Here is an 18,554-nt window from a genome sequence, read left to right on the forward strand (position 1 = left end):
TGGTGCCTGAAACTGCCCTAAATCATCCTGTCCCAAAGTTCCTCCCGACATTTCACCTTCTAAATTATTTCACGCGCCACTGACTCTCACATTTGCAAGCTCTTCCTTGCTTGCCCAAATCTAAGCAAGCCACAACTCCAGCATTCACGCCCCTTTCTCACATGACATTGCTTAGCCTCCAAAATAACATTGCATACCAAATTAGAATCCTTTCCCTTAATTCTGCCAACTAAACACCCCTTACCTGAATGTGTGAAGGAAAATCCCTTTTAGTTTATCAGTTCTGTCTGTCTGTCTGTCTATCTATCTATCTTGCATCCAACACATTATCATATTGATGTCCCTTATAAGCCTACTTTGTGCAGGCAAAGTGCTTATTATTTTGTCTGTTGATGTTCACACAATCCATATAATAAATGGGAGCAGTAGCAGCAGCAGATCAACCCCTTACTTTTACCCTACCAATATACTGTTTTATCTGTAATGTGTCCGTAAGCTGAATATCATTCTATTGCCTTTTAATTGTGACTTGAAATAATGACACACCTTAAGCTGATCATACGGATGTAGCCTAACAACTCTTTGAGAATCATCTGTGCTACATTTTTAGAAGTGTCTCCTACTTAGGGTAGATTGTAATCCAAGTCAAAGTTGATGAGATAAGCAACAGGAACAAACATACTTTGTGGGACAAAGGGAGAATTTGGTCTGTTGTCTATATACCCATGTATCATTATAGTATCCTTTTTATATTTTTAATTTTTCTTTAAGGGTTGTTCTCTTAACTAAGTTAAGCAGGCTTTGCTTCAAGAATTACTGCGTCATGCTTTAAGAACTTTAAACACTGATCCTCAAATCTCTTAGTCGTGTAGATGCCCTATTGAGACATAACTTAGTGGTGATTTTATATCATCAAATTAGCTTTCATCTACTAAGATCGTCTTAACTTTTTCATTTGCTGATCTGGACTTGAAGATTGTATTTCAGATTGTAATAATCTGTTTTTAGTTGAGTCAGAATTTAGCACCAGGAGAACCATAATACCTAGGGTAAAATTAAATTACTTCGTAAAGCAAATACATTTTTTTAAAAAAAATTCAGAGGAACAGAAAATAGCCAAATGATACATTAGCATGGCTTTCATGAATATTTCTCAAGAACTTCTGTAGTCTGGTTTAATCAGGGCTTTTTTTAAGAGTTTTTTTTTTTTTTGCTGCAGAAATTAATCAGTATGCTTCAGATACAAAATCTTTTCTGAACCTGAAATAGCCTTGAATGAGCACTTAGAGTGCTTCTGACTTTCCAACAAAAGTGAATTCTGTTATGAATGCTGTAGACGGTTCTTCCATTAAGATAATTCATGGTAAGTGCCCAAGATCAGTGTACAAAATATTAAACAAAAGCTGTTTTTAACTGGGGTAGAAAGAGCAGTTCTACTAGGAAATAATCATAGAATGAATATAATTTTCAGTTTTTGTTAAAAGTTACTTTGGACAGGCTAGGAATCGGATTAATACCTTTCCTGCATACAAATGCCATTACTTCTCAATAGTAAGTCATAATAAGGCAGAAATATGTGAGCTCCTGGCTCTATCTTGATAATGGTGATAATGTATAACTTTTTAGCTGTATTAATCTCATTTGGTGGTACTTCTGCTTTGCTGTTCTATAAAATATAACTGATTTTGAATGGAGGATATACTTGATCTTCTGTTTTGTGATCTTAATACTAAAGGAATAGATTTTCTCAGCTTGAACATTTGTCAGCGCCAAACAAAAGAATAATTTTATTATATTCATTATATGAAAGCTTTAGGGGGTTTTATCTGTTTTTTCTAATCAATACTTTGAAAAGAATTGTCACTCCAGTGTATTATGAATTTTTAATGTTGCCATTTTTTTCTCAGCTATGAAATAAATTTGTATTTTTTAAAGAATTCATTTAGTCACTAATGGGCTTGGGGCAACCTTAAATTATAAAGTTGAGGCTTGGTCATCTATTCTAGCTTGTGAGTCAGTGCATTTAACAGTACCTTCTCATAAGACAAATTACAGATAGATAATGCAAGATTTTGCTACTAACTAATTTTATGTAGAAGTGTCTGCTTATGATATATTTTATGTAGAAGTGTCTGCTTATGATATATTTTATGTAGAAGTGTCTGCTTACGATATATATATAGAGAGGGGGGGGAGAGAGGAGTAGACACTTCTACACACACACACACACACACACACACACACACACACACATATATATATATATATATATATATATATATATATATATGCATTGCATTATGTATATGCTATCATACTTTTCTGGATTTAGACCCCCCTACTTTATAGATAAGAGTTGAATGTGTAAGATGTTAGAGTTTGATCAGGGAGACACTTGGTTGGTTTATTAAATTTCTGTCACTCCCAAAGTAACTCAGGATGGCAAACAATAAGAGCAAAACCACGGGGGTGGGGGGCCTGAAATACATTTAAACAAATTTAAAAATCAAGCTTCTTCACAGCTATATGATTTCATTGGTTGCCAGGAACAGTATATTTCAGCCATGCCTAGATGAACAAGAATCCAGGAATATCCTGGACCACAAATCTGTTCCTTAAATGAAGTGCAACCTTCTCTCCCCCAGGCTTGTTACCCTCCTAATTCATAGTAATTCACAGTAATATCACTATATCGCAGCTCATGCTATGGGAATGTCAGTAACTCATTATCAGTTTCTACCAGTGAAATCTAATGACCAGTGTAAACTGATACTGGGATCCATAAGGCTGCTTGGGTTAGCACAGTGTCATTGTTTTTAAAAAGTACTGAACAACTGACTCCCATATCCCATCACAAAATACTTTTGCAGACCTCTCCTCACAATCTGAAGCCCACATAGTTTGGCAAAAAGTGTTCTATATTGCTATAGTACAACATTCCTTGTGGAAGAGCAGGCTAGCTATCCTTGCTACCCTCCTGCCTTTCTCAGCAATTTAGTTGGGGACAGTGCTGGATTTACATATAAACTAAACAAGGTATAGCTTAGGGCCCCACTCTCTTTGGGGCCCCCAAAAATGTAAAGCAAAAACTCTGGATGTACATTTCCAAAATATTAGATAAAAAACAAATAAAATAAAACCTACATACAGCAACAGTGTTTTGTGTTGTGTATGGACCTGTTAAGTCCACAAATTACCATATAGCATATATTCAACACAAAAACGGTGACAATTTGTTGTTGACACAGGACAGCTGGACATATAAAGGGCGCCATTACCTTCAGTAGCTTAGGGCCTCATCAAACCTAAATCCGGCCCTGGTTGGGGATATAAGACTATATGAAGCAGGAGAGCCAGGCAATCTGGAGATTATTGACTATCTTGGACAGAACACTCAGCACAAGCCTCATTTCCATTATCTCTTTGGATATATGCTTGAGGCTTTAGTTACCTGTGCTTTTGTGTCCACTTACTATTTTCCCTACAGTTTTTACCCCAAGTCAACCTTACACATTCTTAAAAAAAAGAAAAGAAGATATTTTAAAGGATGTATTTGGGGAATCACCAGTGAGAATCCCACCCACTTTCTTTGAGCAAGTTTTCCAATGTGGCATCAGGGGCACATGTTTTTCTTTTTAAAAAATAGATCCTCGTTATATATGACAAACCAAATTCCCCGTACATAAAAACCAAGTAGCCAACTGCCTACTACTTTGAAATCTGTCCAGAAAGTAGGAAGAAGAGCTTCGGTGTATATTAAAAATATTAGGCACTGATAAAGTTGGTCAAAATAATCAGGTATTTTGATGAACAGTAAAAGAAAAGGGGGGAAAAAAACAGGAAAAGAAGATTTAAGTTGTTTGAAATCTTCATCTTTCATGCCATGATGGTCTTTAATTAGACACCAGCTATTGTGCCATGGTACATTAACATTCTAAGAATGTCATATTGAGGAAAATTAATTACATTTAATAATTTCTACATTTCACTTTCTCAGTTGCTGTACTTGACATTAGAGGATGCAGTTGGGTAGTCAGGAGGGCAATAGATTTATTGCTGTGAGGCTGCTTTTTATGCTTCAGTTAAGTCCAGTTTAAAAGGGTTTCATTTATATGAGTTTTCTAAGCACATCCTACCTCTACCCTACGATTATGTTCCTGAGTTTATACACAGCCTCTTAAGCACATTATGAGTACCTCTTAAATAGCTGCCTTGGTTCAAAACAAAATATGCTTTAATCAGGGCAGATTTAGAAAATTGTTTCTTGTCTGTAAGTGGAGGTGCTTAGAGAGGGCCATTCTCTCATGTCTGCTATCTCACATTCAGACTGGTTCTCCTCTTTGTATGTTGAGGTGGTTTTGCCACATGAATGAACTCCCTTTGATTATGTGTTTATGACTCTGTGTGTGTGTGTGTTTGTGGTGTTGGGCACAGAGTGAGCATGAGAGGCAATAGTCTCTGGAGAACAGTGCAGTGCTTTTCTCTGCTGCCTCTTGCATTACTGTTGCCAGAAAGGAAAGCCCTCTCTTTCCAGCTCTTTGGATCTTATTATTGTCCTGATGGGAATGTGGACAGTGAAGTTTGTCCTTGTAAAAATATGGATGGAGTGAAAGGTGATGCAATCTAAATATGCAGGGACAGGAAAGAGGAGAAACTTTTAGACAGCTGGCAGGGGAGACTGTTTCATGTCTACTCATCTTGGATGCACTGTTTAAACATTTAACATTTTGTGTATATTTGAGTCTAATGTTTGGATGTAGTGGATTGTATGTATCACCAGGATAGAGAACAAGGGTATTTATATGTTTCCCGATGAGCTCAGACTCCCATGCTGGTATATATGGTTCTAAGTGCTGACTGAAAAATATAACAACTACTATGACTCCTGTTTCATTTCCCAACGACCCAAGCTACATATTACAACACAGTTGTGTCTAACATTAACCAAACAGCTGCTTCTGGAAAGCGTGATCTGCAGCAGGGAAAAAGTAGGATGTGCAACTCTTTCTCCACACTCTCCTTTATTCCAGAAACTTTACTCTAGGACAACCCCCCCCCCAAAAAAAAATGGTTTGACCTTTTTTTAAGGTAAACATTTGTCTGGAGCCCTTACATGGGTGGAAATGTTTGGAAGAGGGGATTTAATGAAAAAGAAGGAAAGAACAAGGTTTTCTAAAAAAAAAAATATGGGACATTCTTCACCACAAGGTGTGGTGTCATTGTTACCCTCCAAGCTATTGTTGGACTCCAAGTCCCATTCTGTCCGAGCCATCATGGCCAGTGGTCAGGGATGATGGAAGTCATAATTCAGCATCATACGGTGGACCACAAGTTCCCCATCTCCTCTTTACAGTGTTAAAATGCAAACTGAACTGTAGTATTTAATGTATCTGATGTATATGTTTCTACATATTTCCATGCTTCTTTATGAAGTTACTATTTTAGTTCACCTTAATATAAAATAAGGTAAAAAGGTAAAGGACCCCACACAGTTAAGTCCAGTCGCGAACGACTCTGGGGTTGCGGAGTTCATCTCGCTTTACTGGCCGAGGGAGCCAACGTTTGTCCGCAGATAGTTTTTCTGGGTCATGTGGACAGCATGACTAAGCCGCTTCTGACGAACCAGAGCAGCGCACAGAAACACCGTTTACCTTCCTGCCAGAGCGGTACCTATTTATCTACTTGCACTTTGACGTGCTTTCGAACTGCTAGGTGGGCAGGAGCAGGGACCGAGCAACAGGAGCTCACCCCGTTGCGGGGATTTGAACCGCCAACCTTCTGATCGGCAAGCCCAAGACTCAGTGGTTTACACCACAGTGCCACCTGCGTCCCCATAAAGGTACAGAATGCCAAATATTAACTTTTAACAAAAATAGCTTTGAATAATGATGCAGCAAAAGCATATCTGATTTGCTGCTATTTTCACCTAAACATCATGTGCAATTGGAAAATTAGGAACAAAATCCACCTGAAGCCATTGCACCCTTAAGAACTTCTGAAGTTAGAGCCCCTAATTTCTTTAACAGCATACATTACAAAGGGGAATGAATGAGATAGCATTAGGCTTCCTGCATTTCAATTTGTGTTTGATATATTGTGCAAACAGACACCATAAGACTTAAAATATGAAATGTAGTTACTAATATAGCCTTTTGTGCTCTAAGCATCCCACAATTATTCCCTGAGCTACTCAGTTGTTGCAGTCAGTTTCCTCCTACTGACCTAGTCCTCACTGTCATTGTTGCAAAGAATAGTGGCACATATTTTCCTCTGATGCAGTCTGTATTATCTATGTAGCGTGCTAAAACTATTAAAATTCTGCATTATTTTAAATTTAGTGTTTCAAACTTTAAAATTCATTTGCTTATAATTTATCTTGATTCTACTAGTTATGTTGCAGACCCCCCACAATGCCTCACCCCTTCAGTTTTGCAGTTTGAGTTCACTTAGCATTTTTAATGAATACATGTTAAATGATACCTGTGATATGTACCCACGGAAAATGTGTTTGAAGTAGAGACATGCATGTTACCATGTGTTCATCAAGTAGATATGACTTGGAGGTCTGTGACTGGCTGTCTTTCCATAAAGCAAAATGAGTGTGTCTACTTCTGATTCTAACATTTTTAATAGGTACATACAAGAAGTCTGGAACATGAAGCGCAAAGCACCCCTGAGATTTCACTGAGTATTGCTTTCAAGTTCATCAGCATTACCCCTAAGCTCAACGTTCTCATGATGCTGAAGTTTTCTGCGTGTGCCTTGTGCAAATACAGAACACACACGTGTCCTCGTCTCATTTCTCTTTTTATATCTGAAATACTTTATAAATTGGATTTTATAGTGCAATAAACATTAATTTCCTAGTCTTCTGTGCATTCGTGCTGAAATGGCAATTTAAAACATTGACTTGCTTTCGATCTTCCACTACAGAATAAAATCATTTTTACCCAATTTAAAGGAACATGGCAATTATTAACCTACCTATAGATTATACATGCACTGTTCCTGCATGTGTCACAGTTAGATGTGTCTTGACCAGTCCGATATGAAAGCCTACAAAGATAAGAACATGAAATGATTAAAAGTGTTTGCTTATTTCTTGTTTGCTTTCGTTTTCTACAGCAATTAACACCTTATTTTTCCCAGTTGGTTGCTGGCCATACTTTTACACCTGTGCTTTGGAATATAAGGATGCCTATGAACTTTGATATTCAAGGGCAGACAGTTTAAGCAGATGGCTGCGGTTAAAATATGTAAAATTATTATAGATTACCATACTTAGCAAAAACATAGTGGGTGACAAGTTCTGCCCTGAGTGATGTGCATTGTCCACCCCCATCAGGCGAATATTCCAGTCGCCTGTGGTAGCCAACAGGAATGAAGACTATTACCATAACTAAATATTTAAAATCATTATTCAGCAGCAGGGTTTTATTATGAGGAAAGGCATACAAATCACTCTCACTCTTATAATTTGCTTTCTAGCTCCTGGACACTATTTCTGGAAATACGACATATAGCACCTGAACATTTTAAGGGACTGCCTTCCACGAGCTGTACGTGGCCTGTGGGCTGTCCGTTTCTAATGTAATATAGTTAACTAATTGTTGTGTAGCTGTAATACAGGTGAAGCTTTGAGAAAGCTTAAGGTTACAGGCCAGATGCAGGTAGCTTTGCATACTGCAAAGCAAGTTGTTAAAAGATAACATCCAAATTAGGTGCAAGTTTTTATCCCAAATTCTGTAAGTTTTTTTTTTTTGTTGCTTTTAAATTGTTAGCAAGTTTAAGAATTAATTTAGTAAGCCACTTGAAAATGAGGTGAGGTGTAGAATGCTGGGGTTTGAATATAAATATGTGTGCAAGGACGATCTAGTTTGAACTCTGTATTTACCCTGCCCTGCCTGCATATAAAATCTTGTGGAAAACTTCAAGTGCTCCAGAAACAGCACTGGTGAATTGGCTTTTGCCTATGTACTTATATGAATCTCAGTGCTATTCAGGCCACAGTCTATACATACCTGGGAGTAAGCCCCACTGAACTCGGTGGCAAATACTTCACAGTCAAAAAAAGTGGAGAGCAGAGGATTGTACCACATGCCACATTTAAAGTCCAGCAGCATGAACATAAGGAAATATGCTCAATATTCCTGGCTGCCAAGGCCATTTAGCGTACACTCAGCCTTATCATTTTTATTTTCCATTTCTGGGGTGCACTTCAAATCCAATCCATTCACCAGTGAACTGTGAAAGTGGTTCCATGAGCCGGGGTGTGTGTGTGTCTTTAAATAGTAGCCTCCACCCCAATGCACCGTGAACAGTTATCTGTTTTTTTATATCACAGTTATCAGTGTGCATAGCACTTTACAGAACACAAGAGGATAGGTCCCTGCCCTGGGGGAATTTGGAATCTAAAATTTATACTCTGGGAAGACAAGGGAAGGGGAGGCAGGGGTACATATGTAGTTCTTTTGAGTTACACATCATGTTAGTCATCTGCTTCAGCAAGTGAGATGAATTTCAAAAGCAGCTTGTGATATGAAATAAGGCTCAGCTTATACTACATGCTTTGCTTCAACTGAAGTAGCTCTTTGGATCCTAGCCAAAGTATACCTGCCAGCCTATCAATTATTGACTCCCAAATTATCCCAAATGCTCTCTGTGTGCTAATGTTTGAAACAAAGCAAAATAAGAAGGGGAGTTATTGTCTCTCTTTGGTTGGCTGCTGTAGGAAACAAAATGTTGGACTAGACAGACCTTTTCTAGCAGGGCTCTTCTTATGTCATTGTGAACTATAAACACAAATTTACATCTACCAACAAGCACAAAAGTGTCAGTCTATATATAATTTTTTATATTAGAGTGCATATTTTTATGTATCCCATAGTACTCTTCTTCATCTGGTGGGTCAGGATTCACTAGTGGGTCACAGCATGATCCAAGGTAAGGTGGGTCTCAACAGGAGCAATACCACCATGCAAATATATGGTAAAAGATTAATAAACGGGTCCCCAAATGTTTGTGCTAAAAGTGCCTCCTAGTTCTGAAGAGGTCTCGAATGTGTCACATATCATGTTTGCTTCCTTAGAACGTTGGTTCTACTCATTGTTACCACTTAGAGGAACAGTCAGCTCTTTTAGGTCCAAACTGGACCAATGGCAGATTAGCTCCAATGGGGGATTTGCCCAAAATCAAATTGCAGCTTTAGAATAGGAATACAACAAGGGAAGGAGGGATTGAATTTCCCCTTCGCATGCTGGGACTCCAACATTTGGCTGCCCTTGCTCATGGATGCAATTTACAGTTTAAAAACTAGCACATGAAATGCAGAGATCATTTAATGCCACATACACTTTGGCCCTTAATCTGCCTTGTTCTTGAAAGAAGTGAAGAGCTTTTGGAAAAACTTATCTTGTCTGAGTCAAGGGCATGTTAGTAGATGGGAATATATATCATTATATTTCACCTCCTACTTTGTATTTCAGTAATAATATTTACAAACATGCTCACCACCTATAAAGGTGTCAGATGGGATCAAGTAACACCCACATTTTGAACAGATAACAGTGACTTGTCTATATACAAAGATAACCCATAAACTGAAGCCTCTAATGTACATTAGTGCAGCAATTAGTTATTGTAAATATTTGCCATAATATGTTTCTGCCCATTATAATGTATAGCAAGTTTCAAGTAGTTCTGCCTGCCAAATCTTTGAGACAGTTTAACAGTTGTGTCCTGGGATACTGTCACCTCCAAATGAGGTCCGTTCACGCTGTCACTGAGAGAGAATGTGTTCCTATAGAGTCAGCCATATTTCTGCATTTCATCATTTAACCTTGAAGAATGCAACGTGAAGCCTTGTAATAGATTGTGACTCAAATAGTTCATGAAAGCACCATTTCAGTTCCTCAGAATAATAACACTTCTTTTGCTTATTTGGGGGCGGGCAGTAGGCTCAAGACTTCCCCTCCCTTTCATATAAATCTGTGGGCCGCTGCTGTGCATCACATTGAATTTAATATAATGAAGTTCAAAGTGGGTCAGTCTCTGGCTACAAAATTTTGGAGCAAATATCAAACGTGTTGCTTCCCCCTGAATTTTATCAGTTAACTAACCAATAACTGAACAGTGTCAATACATCCCTTCATAACTGGTCTTAGGCAAGTAGAAACGGTTGCCTTATACGTTCCATTGGGCCCCTACCAATTCACCCCTGCCCTGTGCCAAATTAATTTAAACATGAATTACTTTGCTTTCAAGGGTTAGGCAGGTTGATGAGTTTAATGGCATAACTGTTATGCAAATTCTTTTTGACTGGCTTATACCCTCACAAGTACCTATCAGTTAGAATCCCTAGCTGAATTAGCTCTCAACTGTTCAGTGATTATTCTACTTCATGGACTGTGGCTAATAGCCCTTAGCCAGTCTGAGTGCAGGGATTAATAATATCCTAGTTATTATGTAAATGAAAGCTCCCTTATCCAATCGGATTCTGCTGAATTTCACAACTGAGTACATTTAGGGGTCAGTGACTCTAATATCCTTGGGCTGTGGTTTGCTTAGTTCCATTTCAGTATGCTAACAGTGAATGTGGCGATTTTTAAGTACAATTACAACTGCCACCTCTTTTATCTGGTTTGCAGTGGGCATGTAAAGCACAGCATTTCGACAATAAAATGTTTTGAGTGAAACTAGAATCTATGTAATTACACAGAGAAAAAAATTACTGGCTTGAAGGAAGTGTCACCACTCAGAATTCTCTCTCCCCCCCCAATAGGACAACAGTGCCTGCTCTTTAGGAATACAGTGTTGCCCCGCAAGACGAATGCCTCGCAAGACGAATGCCTCGCAAGACGGAAAACTCGCTAGACGAAAGAGTTTTCCGTTTTGGAGGTGCTTCGCAAAACGAATTTCCTATGGGCTTGCTTCGCAAGACGAAAATGTCTTGCGAGTTCCTGCTGGTTTTTCCCCTCCCCCCCCTTTTCTAAGCTGCTAAGCCGCTTATCAGCTGATCTGATCAGCAGATAAGCCGCTAAAAGCCGCTAATCCGTCAATGGGCTTGCTTCGCAAGACGAAAAAACCGCTAGACGAAGAGAATCACAGAACGGATTCTTTTCGTCTTGCGAGGCACCACTGTACGTGAACAAATCAATCTAACTGAGAGCCCCAGATGCGTTGTTGTTGTTGTTGTTGTTGTTGTTGTTGTTGTATAAACAAAACTCTTCAGTGTCTGCTTTGCCATTCTGTTCAGTGGAGCAGCGATTTCTGTCACTGTGTTTCTTTTCATATGCAGAACTACTCCACCACTAAAATTTGTGCTGCAATTTGCATGTATGTGTACCTACACACACTTAGTACTGTAGGCATTGTATTCACTGTGCTTGAAAGGGTTAACTGGATTAATTTCAGCAGCTACTGCAGTGAATGATTGTCATGTACTTTTAAAAGACTGATCTTAAAAAAAAATTATAGGTTTCAGGGGAATGCTGTGGACAGAGTGTATCTTGATTTCAGTAAGGCTTTTGAAAAAGTCCCCCGTGATACTCTTGTGAGGAAGCTCGTAAAATGTTGGTTGAACGAGATAACAGGATTTGTAGACTGATCGAACCCAAAGAGTACTCAGTTATGGTTCCTCGTCATCCTGGGGAAAAGTGACAAGTGTGGTGCCACAGGGTTCTGTCCTGCACCTGTTGCTGTTCAATGTCTTTATAAATGACTTGGATGAAGGAATTGAGGGGATGCTCATCAAATTTGCAGATGACACCAAACTGGGAGGAGTAGCTAATTCTGTTAGATGACAGAATCAGAATTCAAAATGACCTTAACAGATTGGAAAACTGGGTGCAAGCTAACAAAATGAATTTCAACAGGGACAAATGTAAGGTTCTGTACTTAGGCAGGAAGAACCAGATACACAAATATAAAATGGAGGATACCTTGCTTACTAGCAGTACATGTGAAAAGGATCTAGGGGTCTTGGTGGACCACAAGCTTAACATGAGTCAACAGTGTGATGCAGCAGTAAAAAAATAATAATGCTATTCTATGCTGCATCAGCAGAAGTATACTGTAGTGTCCTGATCAAGGGAAATAATAGTACCACTCTGTTGTGCCTTGGTCAGACCACACCTTGAATACTGTGTCCATTTCTGGGCACCACAATTTAGGAAGGATGTTGACAAGTTGGAATGTGTGCAGAGAAGGGCAAGCAAGATGGAAACCAAGCTTTATGAGGAACGGTTGAAGGAGCTGGGTATGTTTAGCCTGGAAAAGAGGAGAGTGAGAAGAGACAGAATAGCCATCTTCAAATATCGTAAGGGCTGTCACATGGAAGATGGAACAAGCTTGCTTTCTCCTGCTCTAGACCAGGGGTCAGCAAACTTCTTCAGCAGGGGGCTGGTCCACTGTCCCTCAGACCTTGCGGGGGGCAGACTATATTTTTTTCGGGGGAGGGGATGAACAAATTCCTATGCCCCACAAAATAACCCGGAGATGCATTTTAAATAAAAGCACACATTCTACTCAAGTAAAAATACGCTGATTCCTGGACCATCCAGGGGCCAGATTTAGAAGGCGGTTGGGCCGGATCCAGCCCCCGAGCTTTAGTTTGCCTACCCCTGCTCTAGATGGTAGGACTCAAAGCAATGGCTTCAAGTTACAAGAAAGGAGATTCCAACTAAACATTTGGGGGGAAATTCTGACAGTAAGAGCTGTTTGGCAGTGGAACAAGAGCTGTTTGACTCCCACGAGAGGTGATAGACTCTCCTTCCTTGGAGGTTTTTAATCAGAGGTTGGATGGCCATCTGTCATGGACACTTTAGCTATGATTCCTGCATTGCAGGGATTGGAAAAGATGACCTTTGAGGTCCCTTCAAACTCTTACGATTCTATGTTTACAGCAATTTTTTTGAATATAGTGAATTTAGCTACAAAAGCTTTCATTAATTGGAGCTTGATTATGGGGGGAGGGGAACAAAGCTGAAAGCATTTTTATCCCGTTGGAGTATGCTTATTTCTCTGTGTTGCATGTAAATTATTCCCTAGTAATGTAAGACAGGGATGGGGAACCTCTCTCTGGCTGAATGTAATGCTCCCTTCTAAACTTCAAGACCGAATATAATTGGTGGGCAGAGTTAGAACCAAAGGAGGTGAAACAACGAATGTGAATTTCACCTTTGTACAGTAGGCTTTATTCTACCCATCCCCCATACACCCCTGCTACCTTCTGCTGGCAAGGAAGAAACAGGATTCGAATTCAAGGACATTCTAGCCAGGCAAAAACCCTCAAGGAGGATGCAATGAGCTTATAAAGAGTGTGGCCTTGGGAGATGGTACATTGCTGGGGAAGGGTGTATGACAGGCATAGGCAAACTCGACCCTCCAGATGTTTTGGGACTACAATTCCCATCATCCCTGGCCACTGGTCCTGTTAGCTAGGGATCATGGGAGTTGTAGTCCCAAAGCATCTGGAGGGTCAAGTTTGCCTATGCCTGGTGTATGACCTAGATATGGTCCTAAGGACCAGATAGAGAAGGCAAGAGGGTTGTGTATTGTTGAATCAAGATATACAAAACAAGGGTAAGAAACATATTGTGCTAAGAAGAACAAGGAAACCTTTAGGGGAAAGATGCCAAAAATAATTCTCAAATGCTGAGTTTAGTTTTTCTATGTATAGGTTTAGCAGTTCTGGATATTGCTTTTTAAATTGGTCATCATATGTCTTCTTTTACTTCAACGGTTTTGCACAGCCACTAATTCTTTGGAGAAAAATGATGAAACCCTACAGTATGCCATACAATTACTACCACCACTGACACCTTTTAAATAATATAGCTGCTAGTTCCTGCAGTGTGCATATGTTTGGCAATTCCGAAATTTCAAGCCCTTAGTAACGGTACAGTGGTACCTCGCAAGACAAATGCCTCGCAAGACGAATGCCTCGCAAGAGGAAAGAGTTTTCCGTTTTTTGAGTTGTTCCGCAAGACGAATTTCCCTATGGGCTTGCTTCGCAAGACGAAACGTCTTGTGAGTTCTTGCGAGTTTGTTACCTTTTTCTTAAAGCCGTTAATAGCCGCTAAGCCGTTAATAGCCGCTAAGCCGCGCTTCGCAAGACGAAAAAACCGCAAGACGAAGAGACTCGTGGAACGGATTAATTTCGTCTTGCGAGGCACCACTGTATGTAAAATCCATTTTTAAAAAAAGAAGAAGAAGCAAACAAACTTTCATTCTGTCATTAGTCTCCCAACACATGACTCTAGGGATCTTTCACTAGTGGAGAGAAACTGGGTGGGTGGTGCTTCTTATCAAGATATTGGTGCACTCCCTTGTTTCCTTTCTCCCACTGTGAATGGGACAGCTCTTCCTATCCCCTCACCTTCATATCTAGGCTGGCATGAAATCACTGGCTGCTGTTCCTTTTCAGGGGCTGGGAAAGTTACCTTTAGACATGTGATTTGGTCTTTGCGCCATTTGGCTTCTTTCCTATTTTATCTGTGGCTGCCATTTTGTGCAGAAGCATGTTGTCTGGCACATGGAGCTCAGAGAATAAATTCATCAAAGGGGATCTGCCTGGAATTTCCCTGCCACTTCTAGATGTAGAAACTTTCCATGAGATGCAATGATCAATCATTTTCTTTCTTGTGGTGATGATGAGGAAAACCAACCTCACTTTAAAAAAAAAAAAAGGTCACAAAAGGCGAAAATAGCCGTTCAGGTGGGAAAAGAGAAAAAGCAGTGATCCACTTCCTATTATAACTGTCCCTCAATTGTGCAGGGAGCATCTTGTAATCACCAGTGTGTTGGAATTCACAACTACATGGAAGGATCATCAGCTACTGGCACATGGGTGCTGTACCTGGAGTAGATTGGGATTCCCAGAAGTGATGTTTCGTTTGGTAAATTGCTTCACCTACAATAACATCATTCTTTCAGTTAACTTCTACATTTGTAGTGGTTGAATTGTAGAATTCCAAAACATATTTGTTTTATTCTGGTGGTGATAACTAACATCTTCTATTCGGCAAATGCCCCTTCAAACTTATCTCCCTATAGCCTTGCAATTGCTACCTCTACCCTTCCAGAATCGAATTGCTCAACAACTTCATCTGTCAGTGGCTATTTCATCAAAGAACTTTGGAGCCCCCCAAATGATGGCTAATTCCTTTAAGCAAGTCACACTCTTACTACAATACTAATCATCTGTTTTGGGGGATCATCTTTAAAATCTAGTGGCACAATGGACCTGCTCCAAGCCTGAAGCTGGGATAAGTGTCAGCTGGCTTAAACTGAATGCCATACAGGCTGTTCTCCTAGCATTTCAGGAACATGTTGGAAGCAATGACATCTTGATTCATAGCAATGATAACATAGCCAAAGCATGCATAAACCAACAAGGCAGTACTCATCACAACACTGAAGAATAGTCTTCCATGACTCCTTGAAGGACTGCCTACAATATACTGGGATAAAAGTGACTGGCCAGCCACAGAGATAGTCTATATTGCTAGTGGGTTAAAACACAACAGTGAACTAGTTGAGCAGATAAATAGGTGGAATGGATGCTTAAATCTTTAGATAAGCATTTTCTCTCTCTCAAATGTAAAAATCCATTGAGACAGATGTCTTTGTGAGAGATTGACTGGTCTGCTCTACTTTCCTCCTTTCAAGTTGATTCTTTGGGTCATTCAGAAGATTCAGGAACAGCAGATGGAGGTAATGCTAATCTCACTCCACTCACCAAGGAGATAATGGTTCCTGGGTGTAGCTAAGCTGTCAACATGAACCATGAAGTCTTCTCTTTTTTATATGCCTGCAACCAAGATAATGCACTATCCCAGAGATCAAGACTCAGAAGATAGGTAGCACAAATTTGTATATCTATGAGCCTGAAGAAATGAAAACAATCTCTCTTGCCTGCTCAACTCTATCACCACTAAGAACAGATGTGTTTTTTCAGGAATGAATTGAAAGTACAGCAGTTAAACATCTAAATACCAGTAAGTATTTGGCCTCACACTGTAGCAACAACAATCCAGTATAACTGCTAAGGGGCCATTCACAAATTATTCTCCACCTTCCTGGATTGTTCTGAGGCAGAAAAGCTGAATGGGCCAAAAGTTCACACTTAGTCTTCTTTCTTCCATTCTACTCACTGGAGAAAACTGAACAACTAAACCAGGAGCTCCTGTTTCTTTTACTTGATACCCACCCAGATTGGGGGCAAGATGGCAGTTTTGAATGTAGAGTATCATCTGAGTTTATAAGATTAACCCGCTACTAATTCAGTTGTCATACCTCCCTACAGTGAGAGCCATGAAAGTGGGGAAGGAACCCACTCATGTTCACTTCCCAACTGAAAGCCCATGGGATGAAGAGCAGCTAACATGTAGAATACTACTCAAGTGAAGTTCAACCGAATGAATAAAATCACTCACAATGTATACCAAAAGTTGTTGGTGGTAGAAACAAATAAATATACTTTCGACAATTCTCCTCCAGAATATATATATTTTCTTAATTAAGGGCAATTGACATGAGATAGTTAAATAATTGAAGACTGCTCTGCTCTTAAGTCCTTTGTTGACTCTGTGTAAGTTATATAGTAATAATAATAATAATAATAATAATAATAATAATAATAATAATAATTTATTATTTATATGCTGCCTATCTGACTGGGTTGCACAGCCATTCTGAGCGGCTTCCAGCAAATTACTTCAAAACACACATTCAAAGCCTGTTTTTAGAAAGCCTACACAAGCTTTTGGTTGCTTTCTGTGAGCCATAATTAAATGATTGCATTGGTAATTTTCAATAAAAAAGAGCAAAAAAATCTTTCTTAAGTGATAATCTCTTTAAAAGTCTCATAATTAAAGCTCCTCTTACTCGTGTGTGGTTGAAGGTCAAACTGACCCATTTTGTAATATCTTTCTTAACTAATACGAATTCATCAGAGTAGATAACTCAGACGTTATAATGCTAAAAAACAATAATGAGGACTTCTGGAAATAAAATCTATGCAGACTTCATAGGTCCCCTTAAATCATCTGAATTTTCACACAGTTGTTCTCTATCTAACTTACATAGTTCTTGTTTTGTGCTGTAATCAGAATTTTTAAAGATGTCTGTTAGGTATAAGCTGTTAAAGCAGAAGAGAGTTGGAAGTCTAAACAGTGGAAAGCCACCTATACAAATTTTATTTTCTACATTAGTATCCTGCCTTTCACCATAGAGTTCAGGACTTCATTGCAGTCTCACAATAAACTGAAGAGAGAGAGAAACCCCACTGAACATAGCTGACTAAGTCTTTGAGACTGGTTTACCCACAGAGAAGCTATAACCACTTCATGGCCACAAGCTTGATTTAATATCCATTACAGGGAAGCTGTGCCATCTAGATAACAGAAAACTAGGGTTCATTTGGATACCACATTTTATGTCTCTTCAAAGTCTTAGCTTTCCCTAGCATCAAACATATGCAATGCCTTAACACACTTGTCTATTTCAACCGACAGTGACTCTCCAACATCTTAGGCAGAAGTTTATCCTATATCTATTGTTTGGAATGCTTTGACTGGAGATGTTAGGGATTAAACTTGAGACTTGCTGCAAGTAAGTGATATACCACTGAGCCATGGGCCTCCCTTGCTTTTGCAGTCAAATGTGATGAGTGAACAGAGAAGTCATGGCTAGCTGTAATTTCTGTGATAGCAGTGACACCCTTTTTTCTTCAATGATATTTATAAGCCTGGGTGAGGCAATATGTTGTCATCCCCATATGACTTGCATACAAAAAGATATTAGGATGTGTTTTACAGTTGGCCCTTAGTTGGTGCACAGGGCAAGAGTGATGTGTACAGTTGAATATATATTAGACATCTTAACCAAATAATTCTAGGATATCCTGCATTTGTCTGGTTTTCAGTTATCCTGCAGATCAATATGTTGTGCTACTTCACCATAGGAAATATGGGAGAAGGAAAATTTCTTGCTTCTTTCTTCACTATCTGGGATTCCTGTTGTGTTTCCTGAAATAATTTTGCCAGGGACAGACATACTAATGATTCTATGTGTGCTTCCCTGTAGCTTAGGTTGCTTTAACCATCAAGAATGGTGTTTATTTAACTCATTCTTGAACTGTGGAAGCACCTGTGGCACACTATATTCTGGGTTATGGGGTTAACTTTCGGGGGCAATGTATTGCAGGATTATGGTGCGTGTACGTGCTCCTGCTTTTGGTCATGTGCAGTCATGTGGATCAGTATTCCTTACCAAGCTATAAGTCTTTGAAGCTAAAAGACAGCAATTACATCATTTGGATGCCGAATTCTAGCTTTTGATTTGAGGATAAAAGGAATCAGCCATTCTCAAGTTCAAGGCAACTGCTTATAAGGCATCTAAAATAATGAAGGTTTTGGGGGGGGGCGCGCGCGTTTGCAGATAACTATTATTTTAAAAAACTGAAGTTAAGAAAATCTTAGCTGAGAGGCATTTTTGATGAGTAGATTTGTTTGTTTGTTTTTTTTAAAGGATAAGGTATTTTCTTTTTGGAA

At 39.2% G+C, this 18,554-nt stretch overlaps 2 protein-coding genes across 6 annotated transcripts in view; one reads left to right on the forward strand and one right to left on the reverse strand.

Annotated features, from left to right (window-relative positions):
* The window catches only part of DOCK1 (dedicator of cytokinesis 1), a 352,450-nt gene that overhangs the window by 124,184 nt on the left and 209,712 nt on the right, over positions 1 to 18,554 (forward strand). The window lies entirely within an intron of this gene.
* Positions 1 to 18,554, reverse strand: part of INSYN2A (inhibitory synaptic factor 2A) — a 63,014-nt gene that overhangs the window by 8,721 nt on the left and 35,739 nt on the right. For all 4 annotated transcript variants that reach the window (XM_081193013.1, XM_081193012.1, XM_081193014.1 and 1 more), the window contains one exon: positions 6,985 to 7,056. In XM_081193013.1, the coding sequence (XP_081049139.1) occupies positions 6,985 to 7,056 (72 nt within the window). The remainder of the gene's footprint in view (positions 1 to 6,984; positions 7,057 to 18,554) is intronic.

Source organism: Podarcis bocagei (assembly GCF_964188305.1).
Source record: "Podarcis bocagei genome assembly, chromosome: 4".
Classification (NCBI taxonomy): Eukaryota; Metazoa; Chordata; class Lepidosauria; order Squamata; family Lacertidae; genus Podarcis; species Podarcis bocagei.